Here is a 24,717-nt window from a genome sequence, read left to right on the forward strand (position 1 = left end):
AGAAGAGCAAAGGGGGGCCATGGTTGTTGGCAATTATTTTGCAGACAGTAAATCTGGATGGCTGTGTTTTATATTGTCCATACACAGTAGTAGTTGGGCTCCCTTTGAATGCCCTTGATGGTTTTGGTGGGTTGAGTAAGAGGATTCTACGCATTCTCCATTCCACCAAGTCTCTTAGTTCCTGTAGGTATAACCCTTTATTTGGGCTCTGCTTTGGGGCTCACGATTGGCCCTTTGGTTTTCACTGTTTCAATGTGCGCTAGTATTTTCCGAGTAACAAGCAGTCCTGTAGCACCTTAAAGCTCAACAAATTTACTTACGAAGTAATGAGCTTTCGAGGGTAAGACCCACTTCCTCACATTTGGAGTAGGCAGTCAGAATGATCTGAGGAAGGGGGTCTTACCCATAAAAGCTCATTACCTAATACATAAATTTGTTAGGTGTTAACGTGCTACAGGACTGCTTGTTGTTTGTGAAGCTACAGACTAACATGGCTACTCTGAGTCTAGTACAGCGGTTCTCAACCTTTTCTAGGCAGGGACCCATCCTGACAATTCAGGAAGACTTGGTGACCCAAGGCAATTCAAAAACGGGGGAGGAGGTTTGGGGCGGGGAGAGCAGACCTGTAACTAGCCAGTTTTGCGCTTGAGGCAAGAATATAAAATTGTGGCCCCTCATGTTTATATATTCATAGTAGCTAGTTCATAGAAAAGGGGAAATATATTAATAAAATAATAACACTATGTTTACTATAGTTAATCAGAGTTGTGGTGGTGGAAAGACACTCATCCCCAAACTGCTCCCCCGGCTTAAACCCCACAATTAGGGGCTAGGGGAGTCACACTCAGGGACTAGGAGTCACTTAGGTGCTTCAGGGGGCTACTGGAGTCACACTCGGGCTAGGAGTTACTTGGTTTGAAGGGGGTTAAGGGTGTTTCACTTGGAGTTAGGGTAGTCACATTCAGGCTGGAGGGGGCTAGGAGAGTCACTCATCAGCTGGAGCGGTCTAGAGGGGTCTAGGGGAGTCACACTCAGGGCTAGGAGTCACTTGGGCTGCAGAGGGCTAGGTAAGTCACACTCGGGCTAGAAGTCACTCAGGCTGGAGGGAGTTAGGGGAAGCACAGGCACCCCCCATGGCTGGAAGCCAGCTGGGGCGTGGTGCTCTGGCTGGCTGTGCCAGTCATCTGGTACCGGGGGGAACCCCAACCCCCCCGCAGCTGAAACCTGGCTGGGGCGCAGAGCCCTGCCTGGCAGCGCCTGCTGCAGGGACCCCATCTGTAGAGGCTCAAGTCAGAGAGCTGGTCCGCTCTGCCCTCCTTCCCAGCATCAGACTCAGACCCCCACCTTATCTGAGCTGGGTGCTGCTCCTCAGTTATGCAGTTCTCTGCTCTGCAGCTGAAGTGGTTCTCAATTTAATTGATTGTCTTAACTGCCTGATGGCTGTTAATCCAATTAAGAAGTTGAGAACCACTTCAGGGTGTGAATGGCTTATTAATAGCCCCTGTGGAGCTGCCCAGCTCAGCCCGCGACCCTTTTGAAATGTAGTCTCGATCCATAGGTTGGGAAACCCTAGTCTAATATTTTTCCTATCATTCTGCTTAATATTGCATTGACTTCCTAGTTGCAACATTCCTGACCTATTAAGTTCATAAGTTTCTTTGGGGTTTGTTAACTCATTTCCTAGTATTTAATAATGTTTGCTACTCTGCTTGTGTAACATCACTTTGTTATAGTAGTTTCATTTCTAGATACAGTAGTTTTCATATTGCTATCCTTTGCATAAAGTAGAGTGCTTGTATAAATTTATTTGTCTTGACATATAATCTTGATCCTGCACCATATGTTCTCATGAACAGATAAAGAAGCTGAAAGAGTTGCGTGCCATGCTAATGGAGCAAGACCCCAGTGTGGCTGTGATTGTTCGGAAGCTGGTGATGGTTTCCCTAATGGAAATATTCAAAGATGTTACTCCTTCTTACAAAATTCGACCTCTGACTGAAGCAGAAAAAAATACCAAGGTGAAGCTCCACAGTTCTTCACAAAATAATTTAATGGTTTGCTGTTTTGCTGTCTCTGACCTAAAACAGATGCTTAGCAGAAGTCTAGTTTTTGAAGAAATTTAACAAATCCTATTTTAACATGAAGTACTTATGAGATATGTTTACACTGCTGCGTAAGCCTATGATTGAGTTGTAGCTCAAGCTTAACCTCCTTGCATGTATACTTCAGTTGTGCTAATGCAGCGCTTAGATCCAAGGTCCTAGAACCCTGCAGGGATGGAGGGTCTGAGTTTCCATTTCAAGGTGAGACCAAAGGACCATCCTCTTTTGCTTTACAGTGTAGAGCATGGGTGTCCAACCTTTTGGCTTGCCTGGGCCGCATTGAGTGAAGAGGCATTGTCTTGGGCCGCATATAAAATATATAATATAGTTAATGTATATAAATCACATAATAAAACTTTACGATCTTGTGGGTCCGCATTACTAGCTGTCCAGGGCTGCATGTGGCCCACGGGTTGGGCATGCCTGGTGTAGAGACAGCCCTTCTTGACTTGTCTATTGGGAGACAACTGAAAGTATCCCACAATTCCATGGGACTACTTCCTTGGTTTCCTCTCTCCCAATGGTTATCAATTCTCTTTACTGAAAATGTAAGTCACCTCTCTTGTGAGAGGCAGCAGCTCAAGTCAGTGTTAACCTTTTCTCTTCTGATTATTGATTTGCAAAGCACTATCAAAGAACCACCTGGATTTGCAGTGGAGAGTGAACTGATCAAGACTTTTTCAAAGCAGGCTTGTTCACACTTCCCATAATGCTTAGGGCGGACAGTAAAGTTTTTTGCACAGTGTACCATGGTCCTAGGTTAGAGCAGCCACATTTTAGGGTTGAAGCAATGTTCCCTTTAATCTTGTCCATCTGTGTGCAGATTTTTCCATGTCTGTGCAGAATAATTTTTTTATGTGCACTGAGGCATGTAGTGGAGGGCATTCTGCTGAACAGCTGGCCAGCATTTGAATTTCTTCTGAGCGGCTGCATGAGCGCACAACTTACGTAGAATGCTGGTGGAGAACAGGGTACTAGTGACTCTAAGGCTATGTCTATCCTAGACATAGAAAGTCAACCGCAGATACACAATTTTAGCCAATTATGTGCTTGGCTAACTTGTCTGCCTTTACAGGGAAAGATCAAAGGAAGAGTTTCTCACTTGGACTTCCCTTACTCTTCGCATCTCACAAGGAGGACCAGGGTCAACTGTGACCCCTGACAGCTGGATTGTGTGCATCCAAACTAGATACGTGAATTGAATCCCAGAAGATTGACCTTGAGTGGGTTGATCTTCCATGGTAGTGCAGATGTAGCCTAAGATATGGTTACTTTGCCTTGTGTTGTATGCTGCAGTTTGGGTTCCAGGGCAATACCTTTGAGCCTGGGTTAGAAAACTCTTACCACTGGGTTAAAATATAGTGTAGATGCTTAAGGCCAGGATTCCTGAACACAGGTCAGCTGTTTTGGGTTTCAGAGCTTAGCTACACTGCTTGCGGTTGATCTTCTGGGGTTTGATTTCATAGACAAACAAGTTAGCCGAGTGGAGATATGTTGATTTTTTTTTTTTTTAACTGCGCAAGTGGTGTGGCTAAAATTGCATATCTACAGTTGACTTCTATGTCCATTGTAGACATAGCCTCAGTAATACTGGGCTTATGTTAAGTATAGGCATACCCATATAGGTTCTTGAGCTGCTAATGTAGTCATCCCCAACTTTTCAGGGTTGCGGCCCCCTCTTATCTCTATGCCCCTTGGCTGGTTGGGGGGATGGAAAGGGGAGGAGCAGGGTGTGCAGACCACCCTAAGGTGGCCAAGGCTGGATCAACATCTGGTAATGGGTCTGGGGACCTGGTCTGAGGCCAGTGGTAGAATCTGCAGTCAGGAGCTAGAGCTGGATTGTACTCTCACTCCTCCCTGGCCCTGCCAGACCCTTCTGAAACAGGAGGTTGTGCCCTGCTGTTCTGGGACCTCTGTGTTAATAAGCCATTGCATGAAGACAGTTTATTTAGTTTTATTTCATTAACAGTAAGCGTTTGCAGCTGTATTGTATAGTGCTGGTGATAAATTGGAAGAAATAAAATATTAAGCCTTGAGAAAAATCAAAGTACTATTTATAAAATGGTCGATGCATCTTTTTTAAAATACTTTTTATTAGTTTTCAACACTTATAAATTCACCACACACACCAAAAAGATTTTAGGTCAAGGTGTGTGTGATCTGTAGGTTATTTTCAGTAGCAGTAACCTTGGAACAAAATGCTACTCCTTGCCAGGCAGAGGAAATTAACAGAACTTCCATGTAATGTTAACATAAGGAATACAATTATTCATGTATTTGAGAACTTGTATACATGGGGACATGCAGGAAAATTAATCTAAATTAGCTAAAAGCATGAATTCAAAGTGAATTAATTTAACATCATTAAAATCCCTCTTTGGATTCTTTGATTTAGGATTAAAGTGGCGTTAATTTGCTTTATCTTAACACATTTTGAAAGAGATTTAAAGAGACTGAATTGAAGCCACTTGAACGCTGAGTGAGGTTGATTACATGGGGTTTAATGTGGTTTAACTAATCCACTTCAAATGCACACCTTTAGTCAGTTTAAATTAATTTTCTTGCATGTCCCCATGTAGATACCCTTACTTTGGATCAGACCTTTCCATGCGCATTTAATTCTCTGTTAAATAAATGCAAAGCACCATATTCTCCTCGATATTGTTGGTAAAATATTACTTTAGAGGTGTTTTATCAAGTAAAGTGGCACAAATCAGGCTCCTCATAAAGGAAATCCTAGTGCCGAAGTCCTAGTGCTAAATCCCACTTCAGTGCTTGTTAGTGGAATAGATCTAGTGCAGGCGTGTCCAACCCACGGGCCGCATGCGGCCCTGGACAGCTAGTAATGCGGCCCCACAAGATCGTAAACTTTTAACATTATTATGTGGTTTATATACATTAACTATATTCTATATTTTATATGCGGGCCAGGACAATTCCTCTTCACTCAATGCGGCCCAGGCAAGCCAAAAGGTTGGACACCCATGATCTAGTGTACAGAAAAAAATCTCCAATCAAAACTTGTACAGAAAAGTTAATATATACCTGGAAAGGCTGTGGTAAAAATTGAACTTCATTTGAGTAAAAAAAAACAAAACAGGAGGATAAAAAACCCACCAAAACTTCTGTTGGTTGTATGAGTCAACTGAAATACTTTGGCCTTTAAAAATAGTTCATGTTTGTTATGTTCACAGGTTAGAAAAGAAACTCAGAAACTGAGGGAGTTTGAAGAAGGCCTTGTGAGCCAGTACAAGTTTTACTTGGAAAATTTGGAACAAACAGTTAAAGGTATAGAGTGTATTTCCCTCCTTTCTTAGTTAAGTATATTCCTGGAGACAAGTTCATCAATTACATATGCATGGTCCCATTAAACTGTAAGGGCCTAGTTGATTGCACAAAATTATTCACCAGTGTTTATAATTACATTATAAGTGTTTATAATTGAAATGAATATTGTTTTCTGCATCTAACATTTTTGGATTATTTCATAGAAATCTGTACTTTAAGACTTATTCTACTAAAACATCAGGCAAGCAGCTAGAAAAATATTTTAAAAATGCAGTAGCTAAATTTTGTGTAATATTTTATTCAGACTGGAAGCAAAGGAAGTTGAAGAAAAGTAACGTGGTCTCATTAAAAGCGTATAAAGGTCTGGCAGAAATTGCAGTCAAGTGTCTGTGCGAGCTTCTTGTGACGCTGCCTCACTTCAATTTCCACAATAACATTATTGTCCTAATTGTGCCTCTCATGAATGATACATCAAAGTTGGTGAGTATTTTTCTATTTATTTGTTACGATTTTAAGACGCATTCCCTTAGTCTTATTTCTGATTTTTTGAAGTTCATTTCAAAGCAGTTCTGACTGTACAGCATTTTGTTTTACAGGCTTTCTATCTGTATTTGATGACTTTTTTTAAACTTAAAAATGGATATTCACATGGGAATTGTAACTGCTAGCATGAACTTTGTTTGATATCATTTTCTGAGTGTAAACATTTGTTAAATTTTCAGATTTCTGAAATGTGTTGTGAAGCTGTAAAGAAGCTCTTTAAACAAGACAAGTTGGGTTCTGTTTCTCTTGGTGTGGTTAAGGTGATTTCTGGCCTTGTAAAAAGCAGAAATTATGATGTTAGACCTGAGGTAAGTTTCTGTTGTACTCTAGAATTTTATTTTTGGCAATGGCAATAGTGAAAGACTAAGGAGTTAATGAAACTTTCCAGTATTTCATCACTGTTTGTGAGCACAGAACAAACTTAGGGCTTCTTGACTTTCCTTAAAAAGCAGAGACCAAGAGTGTAATCTGTTTGATAAACATCCCCCACCTCAGTGCTGGTATCTTGAAATTTTGTTTAAAGTCCAAATTGAGATAAAAAGTCAGCATACAAATTTATAGACTGATTTTTCTTTTATTCTGAAATGTAAGTTCAGTATTAAAATGCATCTCTCTGTTGTTACAGTGTATCTGCTTTCTGTGTTCTGGTCTTCCTGGCTGGTCTGTATTTCCCTTGATGCAATGCAGCCAGGTGACACCCACCCCTCTGTTAGCCGATGGCCAAGGATGTTTGGTGAGGTGCCAGCTATGCCCGTTTTATACCATCCGTGACTTTAACCGCTAGGACGCACTGTCCCTTCGCGGCGGGCAGCCCGGGCTAGGCTGACGGATGCCCCAAGGTCCTAACCACCCGTGACTTTAACTGCTAGAGCTCAGAGCTCCTTCGCAGTGGGCAGTCAACACTGACTGACAGGTGCCCCAATGGCAGCACTAAGAGCCTTTCCACACCCGTGACTTTAACTGCTAGAGCTCAGAGCTCCTTCGCAGTGGGCAGTCAGGATTGACTGACAGGCGCCCCAAGAGTTTGCCCCGTGGAGGCGGCACAACTCAATGCTAGGCTCTTAGTACTCTCACCTAATGGCCAGGCTTTATAGCCAAAACGGCTGAGGTTCTTTAATTGTGTTGGCTGCTTTACAGTAAACCAGAGAAACAAGTCAGGCTTATGCACAAATGGTTACCAAAATTTATTAAACTAGATTCTAATCATGTGGTTACAAAATTGCTAGTGCCTACTTATTTAAATGTATAGATGTTACACACACAAACAAGTTACAAAGCTGAAGCCACAATCCCAAAGAAAGACAACAAAGTATAGAGCTCTATTTCAAAATATGTGTACACTAAAGATAGGAGATCAGGTGTGGGTGCTTCTTACCCTCCTTGCATCTCTCGATTCCAGCGGTGCCAAGCCAGGATCGGTCACTCAATTCCGCGGAAAGACGAATAAGGGACAAGGCTCAGGGACCCTCTTAGCTGCAGAAGCCTTGGGAGGCTGTCACTTATCTGACCAGCAGATAGATAGTGAAAAGCACTCAAAAATCATGGTGCTGTAGGTCCCATACTTATACCTCTGTACTCCTTTATTCTCTTTCTCCTTTCTTATGCCAAATTGGGGCTGGTCTGTCTGGGTGACGCCAGCTCTCGCAAGAGTAGTTTACACTTGCAAGGGAGAGAAACAATAAGTTTCGACTACTGGACATTCTTTTATTAGGGTAAATATTTTCCCACCTAGGATGTGGGTGTGTGCGCATCACGTTATTTAGTAGGGGCTAAGAGCCATGTCTGTCACAGCTTCTCTGTCTGCTGTGAGCCTAATCGTTGTATATGTTCCCAGAGGCACATTGTAGCAGCACACCTGTGCTTCTCACAGCTTCAAAGGCTGTGCTGGAATTTATGTTAAGTGCCCTGTTGTTTTGGCTCCCTTGTGTTCCCAGCAATGCTGGTCTGAGAGGGGGCTGGCTGTCTGGCTACACCCTCCCCGATGCACCTCATGGTTTGTCAGAGAGGAGACTGCAGAGCATGATGTGAGATGTAGTCTAACCAAGGAGGCCCAGCCCATAAGAGAATGGAGGCGTGAAGTACATTAACAAATCCTGTAAGGCTTCGCCACATCTAGGTAGATTCAGTTTAATGTTTGATTCAAAACGTAGTATTTTGGTTCAGTTCAACAAACCAAAATATTTTGATTGGGATCAAACCTACCTGAAACAAAATGTTTTGTGCTAATGTTTGCAATGAAAAATAAGACAAGTTTTGCAAAATTGAAAGTTTTCAGCACAAAATTTTGATTTTTTGTTACCTACATTTTCCTCCAAAAATCATTGCAGTGGAAAATTCCTAACTAGCTTTCCCAGCTGAACAATTAGGACTTTTTATTAGTATCTTTACGTTACTAAACAAAAACAAACATTGGGCTGTCCAGGCCGAGCCTGTAAATGAAGTGGTCAGAACAAAGATGAGTAGAGAGACTAGGACTGGGAAACTGGGGAGATATTCCTGGAATGGGGAAGAGGGAGTGTGAACTAGAATCAGAATAAGGAGTCTGGTGAAGGTAATGGATTGGCTGGGCAAAGGGATTGGAGCTGGGTGGATAAGTTTGAAAAGGTGGACATTGGGACATGGAGCCAGGGTCAGAGTATGAACATACAGGCTTAGCAATGGGTGGAAGGAGTCTTCAAATATCTCCACTTTTTTAAGTTTGCTTTTTTTAGAAGCCTAAGAAATTATACATTAAAAGGGCATGAAGGCTGTGAAGTCTAACACTCAAATTAAGAAATGTAAAGGCAATCTTAATTCTGACAACTTTAATATGTCCCCTTTGTGCAATATGCCTAATATACAGTCTTTAATTAAATATTGTCTCAATCACATATACAATGGAACTGCAGAGTTACAAACTGACCAGTCAACAACACATCTCATTTGAAACCGGAAGTATAAATAATAAGACAGTAGCAGAGACGAAAAAAAGTAGAAACAAATGTAGTAGTGTACTGTTAAAAGTAAACTATTAAAATAAAAAAGAGGAAAGCAGCATTTTTGTTTTGCATAGTTAGTTGTGAACATTTGAAAGAACAACCAAAACGTTTTGTTCAGAGTTACAAACATTTCAGAGTTATGAATCTCCATTCACAAGGTGTTTGGAACTCTGAGATTGTTTTCCCACAGCAGTGAGCGCTCATATTCAACAATGAGAACACAAAATACCAAATATCTACTTATTCTTCTTTGAGTGATTGCCTGTGTGCATTCCGATGCAGCTGTGCGTGAACGTGCATGCTCAGTTGCCAGAAATTTTTTTCCCCATCTGGTAGCCGTCGGGTTGGTGTGACGCCGATATAGTGCCCAAAGCAGGGACCGTCTGCCTTACCCCCCGCTCAGTTCCCTCCTGCTCTGGTGTCAGTTGCTGGAACTGCCTTTCGCTGGTAGGAGCAGTCCTATCGGTAACTGATAGCACCTAGTCTTTATCTCTAGATAGTTCTAATTGGTTGTTAATAGTTTTCAACAATTTAAATAGTTCAGTTAGTTACATAGTTAATTAATTGTACGTGTTCTTAGTGGAGTGGTTTGTCAGGTCTGAGTTGGGAGGCTGCTCCCCTCTCCTTGGCGCTGGGGCATGCTGAGGTCCCTGGGCTTCAAAGCCTGTGGAGACTGTGGAAAGTTCATGCCAAAAAGCGACCTGCACTCTGCGCACTTAAAGTAGGCGAGAGCCACCAGTGGGGCCACTGTCTGATTTGAAAAATCTTCAAGCCCTGAACCTTGAAGGCTAGGGTGGAGCACCTCAAGGTCTTGTTGATGGATGCAGCTCTCCAGCCCGAGAAGTCCCCATCCGCCAGGCCAACCACTACTTCTTTAGTGCAGAATGCACCAGCACCTAGCATGGCATCAGCAAAGGAGGAGGGAGCCTGGCACCTCCCAGGAGACACAAGTCTGAGTCCCTGGTGCCTCAAAAAGAAGAGGCACGATGAGCAACTTTCCTGCGGCATTGAAGTGGAGAGGGAATCCCCAGGTGCCGTCAGGCGAGCTGTGCCATGGGTGTGTCTCAGAAGACCAAGCATCGAGGCCAGTAAGGAAATCCAGTCCCTGTTCCCTGGAGCTCCTGTCAATGATAGAGGCATTCAGAGTGGTGCAAAGTCTAGTCCAAATCCTAGCATCCTTTTCATTGCTGAGAAGAACAATGTCCCCCAGGCAGGTGTTAAATCGTTCACCACCATGGGACAAACACGCCATGATGGTGCAACCATCTATGCCCCAGCACCGCCGGTGACTAAGGTAGCATCACGGGAACCATCCCAGCCAGTGCCACTGCAACCACCCTCCTCACAGGCGCCATCTTGGTCTTTGGTTTCACAGGCATCCGAGTCAGATTCTGATCCTGCTTCTGTGGTTTGGGCACAAGTGAGAGTGCTCGCTCTTCTTCCCGTCAGAGTCAATGCTCAGTGCAGCGGCAGTGGCTACTGAATTGTCAGCTGGCACCACAGTGGCTTTTTTGGACGCTGTGGGCATTTCATGAGAACCAGTGGCACTTCATCCGGCCGCAGTCCTTTGCGCTACTGCTGCTGGCTGCATTGGGAGCTCCCCCAGTGCCATGTCAGCTTTGCTAGGAGCCCCGCTGCAGAATGCATTGTTGGAACCGCTCCTCCCGTTGGACCATCCCTTGTCGGTACCTTCGGTCTCCTGAGCACCAACCCCCTCAGTGCTGGTACCATTGTTGGCTCAGGAGGTTTCACTGCCTTTTCCTTCTGTGCCAGATGTTGCGGTGCCAATCATGCTGGCACCTGTGGGACTGGGAGGGTTCCAAGTGGTGTCAGCATCGAGGGCTCCTCCTACCCCTCTCCCTCCAGTGCAGAGCTCAGCGCTGCCCTCTGTGGGCTCAGCAGTGCATGAGCAGGTGCCACATCTGTTTCCTTCGGATCCAGGAGCGAGTGTGCCAGAGCTGTAGGTGCCCGTGGATGTGGGCTGCATGGTGCAGATGGGTGCCTTCTCTATCCCTGGTCCTGGAGTATGGACAGGCCCTCCAACAGCTCGTCTGCCAAGTAGCCCAATGCTTGAGGTACAGGCGGAGGAGGTCAGGGATGGGGCTGACATGATGATGGGTATTTTGTCCTTCTCTGGTCTCAGCAGAGTGGCTTACCTCTCATAAACACCATTGCCCAGACAGCCAAGAGCATGTGGCAGACCCCGGTGGCAGCCCACCCCATGGTGAGTCAAAATGAAAAGCATTACCTTGTTCCCTCTGTGGGGAAAGAAGAGCTTTTCGCCCACCCACCTCCTGAATCCCTGGTTGTAGATGTGGCCAATAACCGAGAAAGGCAGGGATTCCAAGGGCCATTGCCCAAAAACAGAGAGGCGAAGAGACCCGATTTATATAGTAGGAAGGTTTGTCCAACTGGAGAGCTTATAGCTGTGCATCTCTAATCAGCAAGTCCTAGTGAGCAGGTACTCATACAATACGGCCTCTTCCCTCTCAAACTTCAGAGAGTTTATTCCTCCAGAGACCAAACCCGAGTTCAGGGTGGTTGTGGAGGAGAACAAGTTAATGTCATGTGCAGCCTTGCAAGCCGCCGTGGATGCTGCCAGCACAGCGACAAGGGTCATGGCATCGGGGTGGCCTGGAGAAGGAGGGCATGGCTACAGGTCTTTGGTGTCCTGTACAAAGTGCAGCAGACTATTCGAGACCTGCCCTTTGCGGGGCCGACTTTATTTTCAGAGAAAACTGATAAAAGGCTGCACAGTCTAAAACACTCTAGAGCCACCCTGAGTTTGCTGGGCCTCCATATCCTGGCAACTCAGTGCAGACATTTTAATTCCTGCACTCCTCCTAGACATTTCCCTCAGCAACTTATGGATCAAAATAGGTGGCGAGGTCAGAGCAGCAGGAGACGCTCCCATCCACCCAGCCAAGGGCATCAGAAGCCCCACACTGGCCCAAACCCAACTTTCGAAGGTGTGGTTGAGAGTGCCACACTACTCTCCGGTTTGGATCCAGCATTCCCTTTTTTTGGTCCCCTTTTTCTACCCTGCTTCGAGCCAATGGGTCTTTCTCACAGTAAAAGGGGATATGCTATTCAATTCAGTTCTTACCCTCCTTCTCTGTCCCTTTTCAGGGACTCCTGTCTCTGAGATTATGCTCAGGTAGGAGATTCAGTCACTCCTCAAGCAGGGAACAATAGAGGAGGTTCCCCCTCAAGTCAGGGGCCAGACAGTTTATTCCCATTATTTCCTAATCCTGAGATTGAGAGAGGGAATGAGGCCCATCATGGACTTGTGAGGCCTGAACAAGTTTGTAAAAAAGGTCAGGTTGCTCGTGGTCTCTCTGGGGCTTATCATCCTGTTGCTGGATCTGGGGGACTGGTTTACCACCCTTGATTTACACTGATTTACATTTTCATTTACATTGATTTACATTTCTTTGTTTGGAAAACAAAGCCTGCTGCCAGCTTTGTCCACATATCTATTCTGGAGGTACCATCACTGGACCTAATCAGGTTATTCACGGAATCATGGGCACATTCTCATGTTCCTCAGCTAACATCATATGTGCCATCATGTGCCAACAATGCCCAGATGCTTTGTATATTGGACAGACTTCAACTCTCTTAGTTAATGGGCACAAAACACACATAAAAACACGCCTGATCCACAAACCTGTCAGCCAGCATTTTAATGGAGTGGGCCATTCTGTTAATGACTTAAAAGTCTGCATTTTACTGAAGAGGAATTTTCACAAGTCTTGAAAGAGAGGCTGCTGAACTCTTTTATATTCAAATTCGACATATTAACGTGGTTTGAACTGGGATGCGAATTTTCTGGGTCATTATAGGGGCTCCTTTGCATACTTGGCTTAATCTAATTCTTGACACACCACCACCCCCCCCCCCCCGCCAACCCTCTACTCTCTGATTTGCTCACCTTGATCATTTTTTTTTTTCTGATTTGTCAACCTTGATTACTATTTTTGGTTCTCTGTGCCTTAAATATTGAATCTGTTCTGGTATGGCTGTAGTCCGAAGAAGGGGTCTGTCACATGAAAGCTCACCTAATAAATTATTTTGTCAGTCTTTAAAGTGCTACTTGACTGCTTTTTTTGTTTTGTTTGCATAATATACTTTGACTGGCTTCTACATCCATTTAGGGATGGCCATCGTGAGCTACACGTTTACCATCCTTGTGATATAATTTAGGTATTTTCTAAAATTTAGCAAATTGTAAAAACTTTGGAATTAATATTATTTATTTCTTGTTCCTACACATGCTTTGTGATGGCTGTGTGGTACAATATTTGTGACCAGTTTTGTAGCTGCTTAATTTTATTTGGTACGTATGCCTGTTTAGGTGGCATGTGAAGTTTAGAATTATTACTGGGACCTGTCTAAAATCACAGTAAAAAACAAACAAGCAAGCACAGACAAACAAAAACCAAACAACAACAAGAAAAATATACCAATCACAATTAAGAACATCTTGTAACATCCAGCAACAAACATATGTTTCCTGTGTGCTTTTAGTAAAGTCAGTTCTTTTTAAGATTTTTCCTCTGTTGTTAAATTTTGTGCAGGAGTTTTTCATATTTGCAACTATCCAGTCTTAGGTGCTCTTAAGATCAGATGGTATGGCTCTGTGGATATTTTCTGCTTGTTGTCTTTCTTTTGCTTTACACACCAACTGTAAAACAGTTTCAACTGGATGGGTTTGGCTTGCCATCTGTATAATAGTGGTAGATGGCAAGATCTCAAATTCTGGACCACTGCATATGTTTGGTCAATCTGTGTGGTATTGGAGAGTCTCTCTGTACTGGATAACCCACACTGCATTGGACAGCATGCCTTGCCAACCTGGTAAATACCTGTGAAAATAAAAAACAAACACTTTTCTCTCCCATGAGATTGTGTAGCCAAATGCAATTATTATTTTTTAATTATAATACATAATGTGGTTTTGGGCTTTTTGTAGTGTTTAATAGGCAGGAGGTTGTTTATAGAGTCCCAGTTTATTTTTAAGAGCCATTATGGTTCTGCTACAGTATGTAATTTTTTTATTTTTTAGTGAGAAGGGTTAAATTTTGCACCATACTTTTGGCAACAATTTAGAAGTTTTATTTTGCTCTGTTTCATTGACCACCAAGATATTACTCACATACTGCTCTATTTTTCCTGTCTGCAACAATTCTTTTTTTTTTTAAGCATATTTTTTACAACATTGTGAAAGACCGTGAGTGGGTCATAGTACTTCTCAAGCAAAATGTTCCATAAGTATTGCATACCCTGAAATACAAAAGCTGTTTAATACCAAGACTCTGGATTTAGAGAGAGACTGCAAAATCCATTTACCATATCAAGCACTGTGAACCACTTTATTTCAGGGAATGCTATTACAGCAACTCCCCATTTCACCGTTCTATTTTAACCCTTTGTAGTTAGTTTTCATGTTCCATTCGTTTTTTTGACTAGCCAAACAGGTGCCATGTTAGGTGCTGAACAACGTGGATTTGTTTTCATTTTTTTCAATTTTTGTTAGTTTTGATTCTAGGGAATTTACTTCTCAGACATTTGAATGGGGGCTGGGGGCATTTTAATTTATTGCTTTTACAGTCTGAGTAGCAAGTCCCATTGAGATCGGAGTTACATCATTAATTTCCTTTGTTCAATAAGAATTTGTTTAATACGCATATTTGGCAAATTTAAAATTATTCCCAATAGTTTTATAATTTGTGCTTCAGTCAATTGCTTTTTTGTCCCAGAAACAGTACACTCCTCTAGAATGGTATATGCAGCAAGCTGAAGAGAGAGCTTACTGAATTACTCACAACAGGATCATTCAATTCATAAGAACGGCCATACTGGGTCAGACCAAAGGTCCATCCAGCCCAGTATCCCGTCTGCCGACAGTGGCCAATGCCAGGTGCCCCAGAGAAGGAGAACAGAAGACAATGATCAAGTGATTTATCTCCTGCCATCCATCTCCTGCCCTTGTACTGAAGGCTAGGGCACCATACTTTACCCCTGGCTAATAGCCATTTATGGACCTAACCTGCAAAAATTTATCGAGCTCTTTTTTAAACCCTAATAGAGTCCTGGCCTTCACAGCCTCCTTCGGCAAGGAGTTCCACAGGTTGACTGTGCTCTGTGTGAAGAAAAATTTCCTTTTATTTGTTTTGAACCTACTACCCATCAATTTCATTTGGTGTCCCCTAGTTCTTGTATTATGGGAAAAGGTAAATAATTTTTCTATATTCACTTTCTCCACACCATTCATGATTTTATATACCTCTATCATATCGCCCCTCAATCGCCTCTTTTCCAGACTGAAAAGTCCTAGTCTCTCTAGCCTCTCCCCATATGGGACCCGTTCCAAACCCCAAATCATCTTAGTCGCCCTTTTCTGAACCTTTTCTAATGCCAATATATCTTTTTTGAGATGAGGAGACCACATCTGCACACAGTACTCAAGATGTGGGCGTACCATAGTTTTATATAGGGGAAGTATGATATCTTTTGTCTTATTATCTATCCCTTTTTTAATAATTCCTAACATCCTATTTGTTTTACTAACTGCCGCTGCACACTGCGTGGATGTCTTCAGAGAACTATCCACTATAACTCCAAGATCCCTTTCCTGATCTGTCGTAGCTAAATTTGACACCATCATGTTGTACGTGTAATTTGGGTTATTTTTTCCAATGTGCATTACCTTACACTTGCCCACATTAAATTTCATTTGCCATTTTGCTGCCCAGTCACTCAGTTTGCTGAGATCTTTTTGTAGTTCTTCACAATCTGTTTTGGTTTTGACTGTCCTGAACAACTTGGTGTCATCTGGAAACTTTGCCACCTCACTGCTTACCTCATTTTCTAGATCATTGATGAACAAGTTGAACAGGATCAGTCCCAGGACTGATCCCTGGGGAACACCACTAGTTACCCCCCTCCATTGTGAAAATTTACCATTTATTCCAACCCTTTGTTTTCTGTCTTTTAACCAATTCCCGATCCATGAAAGGATTTTTCCTCCTATCCCATGACCGCCTAATTGACATAAAAGCCTTTGGTGTGGGACTGTGTCAAAGGCTTTCTGGAAATCTAGGTATATTATGTCCACTGGGTGCCCCTTGTCCGCATGTTTATTAACCCCTTCAAAGAATTCTAATAGATTAGTTAGACACAACTTCCCTCTGCAGAAACCATGCTGACTTTTGCCCAACAATTCGTGCTCTTCTACATGCCTTGCAATTTTATTCTTTACTATTGTTTCTACTAATTTGCCTGGTACTGATGTTAGACTTATCGGTCTATAATTGCCAGGGTCTCCTCTGGAGCCTTTTTTAAATATTGGCGTTATATTGGCCGTCTTCCAGTCATTGGGTACCAAAGCGGATTTAAAGGATAGGTTACAAACCACTGTTGTTAACTCCGCAATTTCACATTTGAGTTCTTTCAGAACCCTTGGGTGAATACCGCCTGGTCCTGGAGACTTGTTACTATTCAGCTTATCAATTAACTCCAAAACCCCCTCTAATGTCACTTCAATCTGGGAGAGTTCCTCAGATTTGTCACCTAAAAAGACTGGCTCAGATTTAGGAACCTCTGTAACATCCTCAGCCGTGAATACGGAAGCAAAGAAATCATTTAATCGCTCTGCAATGGCACTGTCTTCCTTGATCGCTCCTTTTATATCTTTATCGTCCAAGGGCCCCACTGCTTTTTTAGCATTCGTGCGTTAACATGTTTACTTTAGCAACTTTTGTTACAGCTTTTTCCTCTGACTTTTTAGATTTATTGCCAATTATACATACCTGCAGCTGCTCAGCTGCAGCTTCTCATTTTTTTTCTATTTTAAAATTTCAGGCAGCACCCACTCATTTTGCTTCACTCTGCCTCTTGCCATTCCGCGATCTCTCCAACCCCGGCTGAGAGAGCCATGGGGAGAGAGTATCCTAATGTCTCTGTTCTCCACTGTGTCAGCTGAGTTTTTAAACTCATGCACAGAGGTTCCCTTCTGTTGTTTAAAAGCAGTTTTCAGTTTTTCAATCCATTCATTCCACGGCAGAGATTTACTCTCGTTCTCACAACACACATTCATTCATTCATTCCTTTACTCCAGGGACAGTATCAATTTTCCATAAATTTATTAATAAATTCTTAGTATCAGTTTCTTTAGTATCATTTTTTTTTTGTATCAGTTTTCCCTGTTGTTATCCTACGGTACATTTGAATCCTTCCTGCCAGTTTGGCAGGAGGTTTTCCTGGCAGCCGTGCTATTCCTGTAAGAGTAGCGATGGCACTAGATAATTTAAAATGCTTTTGAGTTGTACATTTCACCATTTGAGCAACATTATTATCAAAACTGAGGGTTTGGCTGCTTAATGTTTCAAATAAAGTCTGTGTAACACCAGTTCCTGGGCAGTATTAATTTCTGTGGTCTTTAATTGTGTACATTTATGCACCCATGCCAAAACTCATTAAAATTCTACAGGGAAGAGGACTAACAGTTAATTCATTCTTTTTTAAAACATCGAGCCTGTCTGTTAACCCTCTGGCTTATTTATCAAATACTTGGTTACAGTATTCCATTTTAACCAATTTAAAAAAAAATCCACTTTCTCCTGGGCGGTATGTTGTATATTTTTGAAAGTCTGTTTACAGAGCAGTCTTCAGGAGTAAGTTGGAATGTAACTATAAGGAGGCTGACTTCCTCCTTTCCCAGGTATACTTCTCATTTTAACAAGAATTGATCTAGGTTTTGGCAGAAATTTTTCCAAAACCCGGTTCTCTGCATAAGGTAGTGGTTGCTGTGTGGTAGCTCCTGCCCATGGATCAGTGGAGGAGGGTTTGCCTAGGTCATTTCCATCCCAGCTGTCCCATGTGCTGTCTTGCAGCTTTACTAGGTATTAGTATTACTACCTGTATTAGTTTCTATCCCATCTCTGCCAGCACTTTAAAAAGGTTGGCAGCCTGTTGTCTAAGAGGGGGACGGCAGATTTCTTTTTCCAAGTTCTTAACAGCTATTTTCAATCAATTAAAGGTGGAAAATGTTGTCCTTTTGAAATACTTGCTGACCCTGCTTGCACGGTTAGAACTTTCCAGCGATTTGGTGGCTGTGTTACCTCCTTTCTATCTGATCTTTCCCTTCACCTTGGAGGCAGGTAGAGTAGTATGTTGTTTAAGACGTCTCACTGCCTGTTTCATCATTTGGAAAGTTCTGTACTTCTTGTTTTTGTTGCTATTCTTTAGAGCTTCACTTTCTGTCATTGCTTTACATAGGCCAGTCCAAGTTTCCTCGCTTTCTTTTTTAAATTCACAGGGACTCCCCTGCCTGGCAATCCAGTGAGTCCATGTTTTACCTAACTCTGTGCGGATTTTAAGGGAGGGGTTATACAGGGATTCCCTCTCTCTGCGGTTTCTGTCATGTTAGATTGCGATTTCTACAGAGGACAGCTCACTTATTCACCAGTTCAGCGGTCGTGGTCACCAGTGTAGTCGGGCGTCTCTACCGGAACGGTGCTCGGACGTCCAGTCTGCTCACTTTGATGTTAATCACTTTGGCCATGTGCGTGTGTTCTCTTTGGACAACAGTGTAGACCCTGCAGTTAGCTCACACTGCAGACCTCTGAGAGCCCCCAAGAGCCACAAATCGAGAGGCACAAAGGCAGTGGAGCCAGGTTTATTGTCCTTGACGTATGGTCTCCAACACCCTCATGCGTCTCCAGTATGATTCAACAGTATTCGTTGGTACAGGCATACACCATGACAATGGATGCAACTCTGTTGATGGCAAGGAAGGGTCTGTCATCCTGTAGGTTGCGCGACACAGCCCCTGTTATACTTTTATACACAGGTATAAGCAAGTTACGTATCCAGGTACAACCCCCTCATTGTAATACATTGACACCCCTTAATATAGCTAGATCTACTCATTAACTTGGGATGATGGTGGTACCATCAGAATAACACTATCCATCAGGCTGTCATTATGACCCGTTCCTGAACGTGGGTCGGAATGTACCTGCTACTAAGCTGTTATCTATGGGGAGGGTATCGGGAGTGCATGGTACTAAGCAGGATGTATATCACTAAGTGCCTGGCTCTTGATGCTTTTAGGCGTTCGTATGTGCTTTTAGGCCTTGTGACTTGCTGCATTTCTGTGGGCAGAATCTACCTAGCACAGTTTTCGCTTTGACCTCCTGTTGTTCAGACTTGAGGCCTTTAGCTTTGCTGTATGTTAACAAAGCATTGGCTGATGTCCTCGGCCTTTAGCAGGGCTGTACTACAATCATTCTGGGGCTTTGACCCCACCTTCTAACGTCAGCTTGTATTCACCTACATTGGAATGCAATCACTTGAGGAAGAAAAGACAGTTACTTCCATAACCGGTGTTCTTTGAGATGTGTTCCTTATGTCCGTTCCAAAACCCTCCCACCTTTCCCCTCTGTTGAACTAGTCAGTGAAGACGCGGCAAAAACAATCTCTCTGGCTCAGCTGTCAACCCTAGTGCTCCACAGTGCTGCATGGAGTAAGGGACATTGGCACAAACCCGAAGAGCCTTGATCTACACCATGGTACAAAGTCTAACCTGAAAAGTCAATTCTAGCTATGTTAATGGCATGGCTAGAATTGTGTATCAGGGATCAACTTTGATTCCTAGTGTACGTCAGGCCTGAGTCTTTAAAGTGCCACCACAGGCCTTGTTTTATTTTGCAGAAACAAAGTAACATAGCTATCCCTCAGAGACCTAATTTACTTACCTAAATATTCTTTAACCTACTTTTTCCCCTATTTTGTCTTGCATTCCTTCATCTTTCTTAATATTGATTGGGTCTGAGTATTTGGTTACTATAAATCTTTAGAGTCTTAAACCTTGGGTCTAGTGCTGTGTCTGCCTTCTTTGCATTCTTTAATCTTAAAACAAAAAATGTACTGGGTTATTATTGGAAACTGCTATATCATTAAATATATGTCAGAATGTGCATAAAACAGCAGGAGGCACACTATTCTCGCCCAAGGAGTTCAGTAAAAATTTAATTAATATTTATTTTTTTAACAAGCATCATCAGCCTGCAAACATGCCCCTGGAATAGGTGGCCAAAGCATAAAAGGCAGTTGAATGTTTCATAGATCTGGCACAAAAATCATTGCACAGCAACACAAGTGCCATGGGAGCACCTGTTCTCACTTTCAGCTGACCTAAATAAGCAGCTGCTCCATTATCTCCCATAAATGTAAACTTATTTGTCTTAGCATTTGAGTGAACAAGAAGTAGGACTGAGTGGATTTGCAGGCTCTAAAATTTTATGTTTTGTTTTGGAATGCTCCCCCCCACCGCCCCAAAAAAAGCACCTCTCTGGTAAGTTGCATATTCAGGGTAAGGAGATTGCATTAGGGTACATGTATGAGGTGAATTGAAAAATAATTATTTGAGTCGCGATTAATTTTTTGAGTTAATGGCATGACTGAACTGCCCTAATTATCATTAATTTCTGTGGTATCATTTAGCTAAGAATATTGGAGCATACATTCATTATGGGCTGCTGAGTGTGGGAATTAGCCCATATTTTACCATTCCATTGGAAGTCACCCAAAATCATCCATAGCAATTTACAAAAAAGAAAAAATAATTTCTTCTGGGGGAAGTCACATGGTGTATGAGACCATCACTTTGAAGAAATAAAGGAATGTCCTGGTTACAGGTTCTAGTCACTGGATTTAAGCCAAGAAAATAGGTTAAGGTGTGTTACAGGCATCAAAGTTTGTAGTCCTGTTCAATTAAAGGAACAGAGCTGTAAATTAATATTTTATGAACACTTGTGTATGTTTTCTAATTAACTGTACAAATATGTATACAAACTTTAGAGTATGACAGGGCAAAAGCTCAGTCTGACACACCCAATCTTGAAGTGCCTAATGTTGTTAGTCTGCTATTAAACTTAAGGCACTACATATTGTACATGCTTTTTTTCCTCAATTTTAGTTGCTAAAAGTATTTCTTCACCTAAGAATTAAAGAAATAGAAGTTAAGAAAGACACAGAAGACATAGCTCCAAAGAAAAAGTTCATGTCCTTCAAAGAGAAAAGGAAAAACCTATCAAGGATGCAAAGAAAGGTAATACTGAAAATGATTGCTCTGTTACTTTTGTTATCCCTTGGTGCTGGTAATTGCATTGCATTAGCACTGTTGATAGAGTATTTGGGGGCACATCAAGGAATTTATTTGTCTTCCTAGCTCTGTCCTTTTTCTCTTATTTACTATATTCATTAGGAAAACTTCTAGTAGTGTGATTCAGTTCGGTGTGGTAGTTGGTGGGAAGGGGATATTCAGAAACAAGTTACTCTCCATCATTGAGAGTTCATTCCACCATAGAACTCACAAATGAGCAGCATAGCATTGATCATGGTTATTCCAGACACTCTGGAGCCTGGCCTCCAGGCTAAGCTGGAAGTGGAATTTTTTTAATTTGCTAGACTACTTAAAGTCTTCAAAATGAATATATTTTCAGTGGAAGAAAGCAGAAGAGAAGCTGGAACGAGAACTCCTGGAAGCAGAAGCCTCAGAGAGTCAAGAAAAAAAACTGAAACTGGTAGGGAATTGGAGGCATTGTTTTTGCTCCTTTTGTATGTGTACTTGCAAGCAGTTAAAGTCTGAAGTCTGTTTTGTGGTTCCACGTGTCATCTTTTCTTTGTCACATTAGTTCAGTAGGTCAGGATAGTGCACTAAGAGGCTGGCAATATGGGGCATGGAAGATAACTTCTCAGGCTAAAAGGGTATTGTAAGTCATGAGGTGGGAGCTGGGGAGGGTTCACATCTTGCAAGATACTGAAATTGTAAAAACACAGGTGGAGCAGAAATAGAGGAAAACGAGACTGTAATTGTAACCAACTGACTGTTACAGTCTGCAGCAAAGGGCTCTAGTAAAGTGGAATTACTTGGATCTCTGCTAGGCTTCCTTTGTGTGTGTGTGTGTCTGAAAATGTCTGCTGTTAGAAGCCTTGTGAAAGTTCATAATGATGTAAGTTTTCAGTTTTAGTTGTGTAGTATTCTGAGGTGATAGGCACACTGACAGCCTGACAGTACCTGTTTAAAACATCTTCCTTTCAGGCTATGTCTACACACTAGAGCATAAAGTTGATATTAAGGGAATTACGTTGATTTTATAATGTACCTGTCTTCACTGCAAATCTCATTAGGTTGATTTTAAAGGGTTCTAAGGTTGACTTTTCTACTCCAGTTTGAGTAACATCAAATTAAAATTTACAGGGTTGACTTAATGCTGGTGTAGACACAGGGTTATTTAATTTGATTTTATTGGTCTCTAGAAGTACCCCACAGTGCCCCCAGTGTGTCTGTTCTGACCATTGCTTTTACCTCTGCTGCTCTCCAGGTGAGTAGGAAGCAGGTATCAGCCCAGGCTCTCTGGCTGCCCTCTGCATCATGCAGCTGCCGGGCTCTCCACTCTCCACCACACAGCTGCTGGGCTCTCCAGCTGCCCCCCCACCCCCCATCATGTAGCTGGCACCGACTACGCGGCTGCTGGGATCTCCGGCTGTGCACCATTCCCCAACCACCTCACTGGGTCAAAATGAAATGAATAACACTACCAAAATTAAGCATTTCAGTAATACCAAAAAACAACTTTTTAATAGTTCCAAATTGAAACTTTTCAGATTTTTATTTCTGCATTTTACATTTCTCAGGACGGCCCACTAGCCTTGTAACAATGTGTGTCAGGGCAGGCTGTGGAAAAGTGGTGCGAACATGCATTTGTTAGTTTGTTTTCAATGGGAGTGGGGAGTGATGGCAATGCACTCTGGGATGATGACATCAGATACACCCACAACCACTTGCAGCCTATTTTTTTCCCCATAACACACTGGAACAGAAACCCAGAATGCAAAGTGGGTGCAGGAAGTGTGGGGTAGGTACTCACAATGCACTGCTGATACAGTTGAACCTTGCAAAGGTAATGGGGACACGCTATGTTGACTTTCCAAATGTGTGGAAACTCACCATGGACTTTATAAAGTAGACAAATTCAACTTTATTTCCTAGTGTAGACACAGCCTCATATATGTACGTCTATTCATTATTAGTTTGTTGGCATTTATTTCCTTTTATTTATAATTATGTGGGTCTTCTCAGTTCTTTCTCTGAATGAGATGTTGCATCAGAGTTGAATATAAAAGCATGATTTGTGTTGGTCAAATTTAGGAATATAACCATTAATTTTAGTTTACTTACAGAATCTAGAATCTACCTGCTGACTCAATAATGTGTGAGTATATTCTCTGTGTTAGGAATTTTGGAATAGCAGTATCTGTAAATATTGGTATTTTGGGGGCTCATGAGTTCAAAATGCAGAAAAAGAATAGGAAAATTTTGAGTTTAATTGAAATGAATCAGCAATACCTGTTTACCATGCATACTGATATGATTTTATGTACTTTTTCCCAAAGCACACAGAGACTCTGAATATTGTATTTTTAACTTACTTCCGAATACTGAAGAAGGTACAGAAATCCCCTCTTCTGCCTGCAGTTCTGGAAGGTCTTGCAAAGTAAGAGCTATGAGTCAATATTAGAAAAAAATATGAGTCAATGAAAATACATTTTAAGAAATTTTTGTATGAGCAGTTTAACTTCATGAAAGATTAGGAATAAAAGACACTGAAATAGACCAGTTTATATGTGTGAGCATTTCTGACATCTCTCATTGTTGGCATGGGATTTACATGACAAAAATCCTTCAAATCAGGAGGGGACTAAATTTATTTATTCTGGTTCGTTAGTAATGACGTTGAAAGTCATTCTTTGTGCTGTGCAAGCTGTGTGATCTTAGAGTAGATCTAAGAGTGCATTTGTATGTAGAGGGTGAAAATGGAGTCTTTGGCAGGTCAGAGAATGCTTTGAATGAGCTTGCAAGAAAATTGTCTATACTTAGAGAAAAATAAAAATATTTCTGATTCTAGGTTTGCACATCTCATAAATGTAGAATTTTTTGATGACTTGTTGGTTGTTCTACATTCTCTCATTTCATCTGGGGTAAGTTGAGTGTTTTCCTAATGAGATAATTTCTTGAGATGTTTTCTTAAAATAAAGCTTTATCTGTTGTGTATCAACTATTCTTTTGTATTTCCAGGACCTAAGCTATCGGGAGAGCCTTCATTGTGTTCTCACTGCTTTTCATATTCTATCTGGCCAAGGTAAATTCTTTAAACTTTATAATTAGATTTTAAGCTCATAGCTACTGAAGTAAAGGTACTTATTTGGGATTATTTTTTAAATAGGTGATGTTCTTAACATTGACCCTTCCAAGTTCTACACTCACCTTTACAGGACATTATTTAGGCTACATGCAGGTAATTTCAGTGTCTTATGTTGATTTTATTTGTATGATAGTCTTAAAAATGCTAAGACGTCTGTATTGGTTTCTGTGAAAGGATGGCCATTTGTTTTAACTGGATGGTTTTTCAAATTTCAAGTAATGTCAGATTTCGTTAGGGGTTAGTGAGGGATGTTGGAGCAGCATCTAACCCAGGCATGGGTAACTTTAAGATAGCACAAGGCCCCAAAACCATTAAATCTGTTGTGGGCTGATGGATGTGAGGTATGGCCTGATGTTCCCCCAGTCATATCTGCTTCACAGTTATCTTTCAGCAATAGCTTCTGTCCCATGGAGCTAGGGCTGGGCCTGACTTCCAGCTCTGGTCCATTGGCCCTTATTATACCATCATATGATGTGCACGTGCAGGACCCTCCAACATTTTCCTGGCATGTCTGGATCGCTTGCCGTGAGG

At 42.0% G+C, this 24,717-nt stretch overlaps 1 protein-coding gene across 1 annotated transcript in view; it reads left to right on the forward strand.

The window, feature by feature from the left end:
- Positions 1 to 24,717, forward strand: part of NOC3L (NOC3 like DNA replication regulator) — a 52,153-nt gene that overhangs the window by 16,048 nt on the left and 11,388 nt on the right. Inside the window, exons 7-16 of the mRNA XM_075000377.1 lie at positions 1,857 to 2,018; positions 5,297 to 5,390; positions 5,695 to 5,870; positions 6,113 to 6,241; positions 20,898 to 21,029; positions 21,424 to 21,504; positions 23,378 to 23,478; positions 23,890 to 23,962; positions 24,060 to 24,123; positions 24,208 to 24,279. Of these exons, the coding sequence (XP_074856478.1) occupies positions 1,857 to 2,018; positions 5,297 to 5,390; positions 5,695 to 5,870; positions 6,113 to 6,241; positions 20,898 to 21,029; positions 21,424 to 21,504; positions 23,378 to 23,478; positions 23,890 to 23,962; positions 24,060 to 24,123; positions 24,208 to 24,279 (1,084 nt within the window). The remainder of the gene's footprint in view (positions 1 to 1,856; positions 2,019 to 5,296; positions 5,391 to 5,694; positions 5,871 to 6,112; positions 6,242 to 20,897; positions 21,030 to 21,423; positions 21,505 to 23,377; positions 23,479 to 23,889; positions 23,963 to 24,059; positions 24,124 to 24,207; positions 24,280 to 24,717) is intronic.

Source organism: Carettochelys insculpta, chromosome 7 (genome assembly GCF_033958435.1).
Source record: "Carettochelys insculpta isolate YL-2023 chromosome 7, ASM3395843v1, whole genome shotgun sequence".
NCBI lineage: Eukaryota > Metazoa > Chordata > Testudines > Carettochelyidae > Carettochelys > Carettochelys insculpta.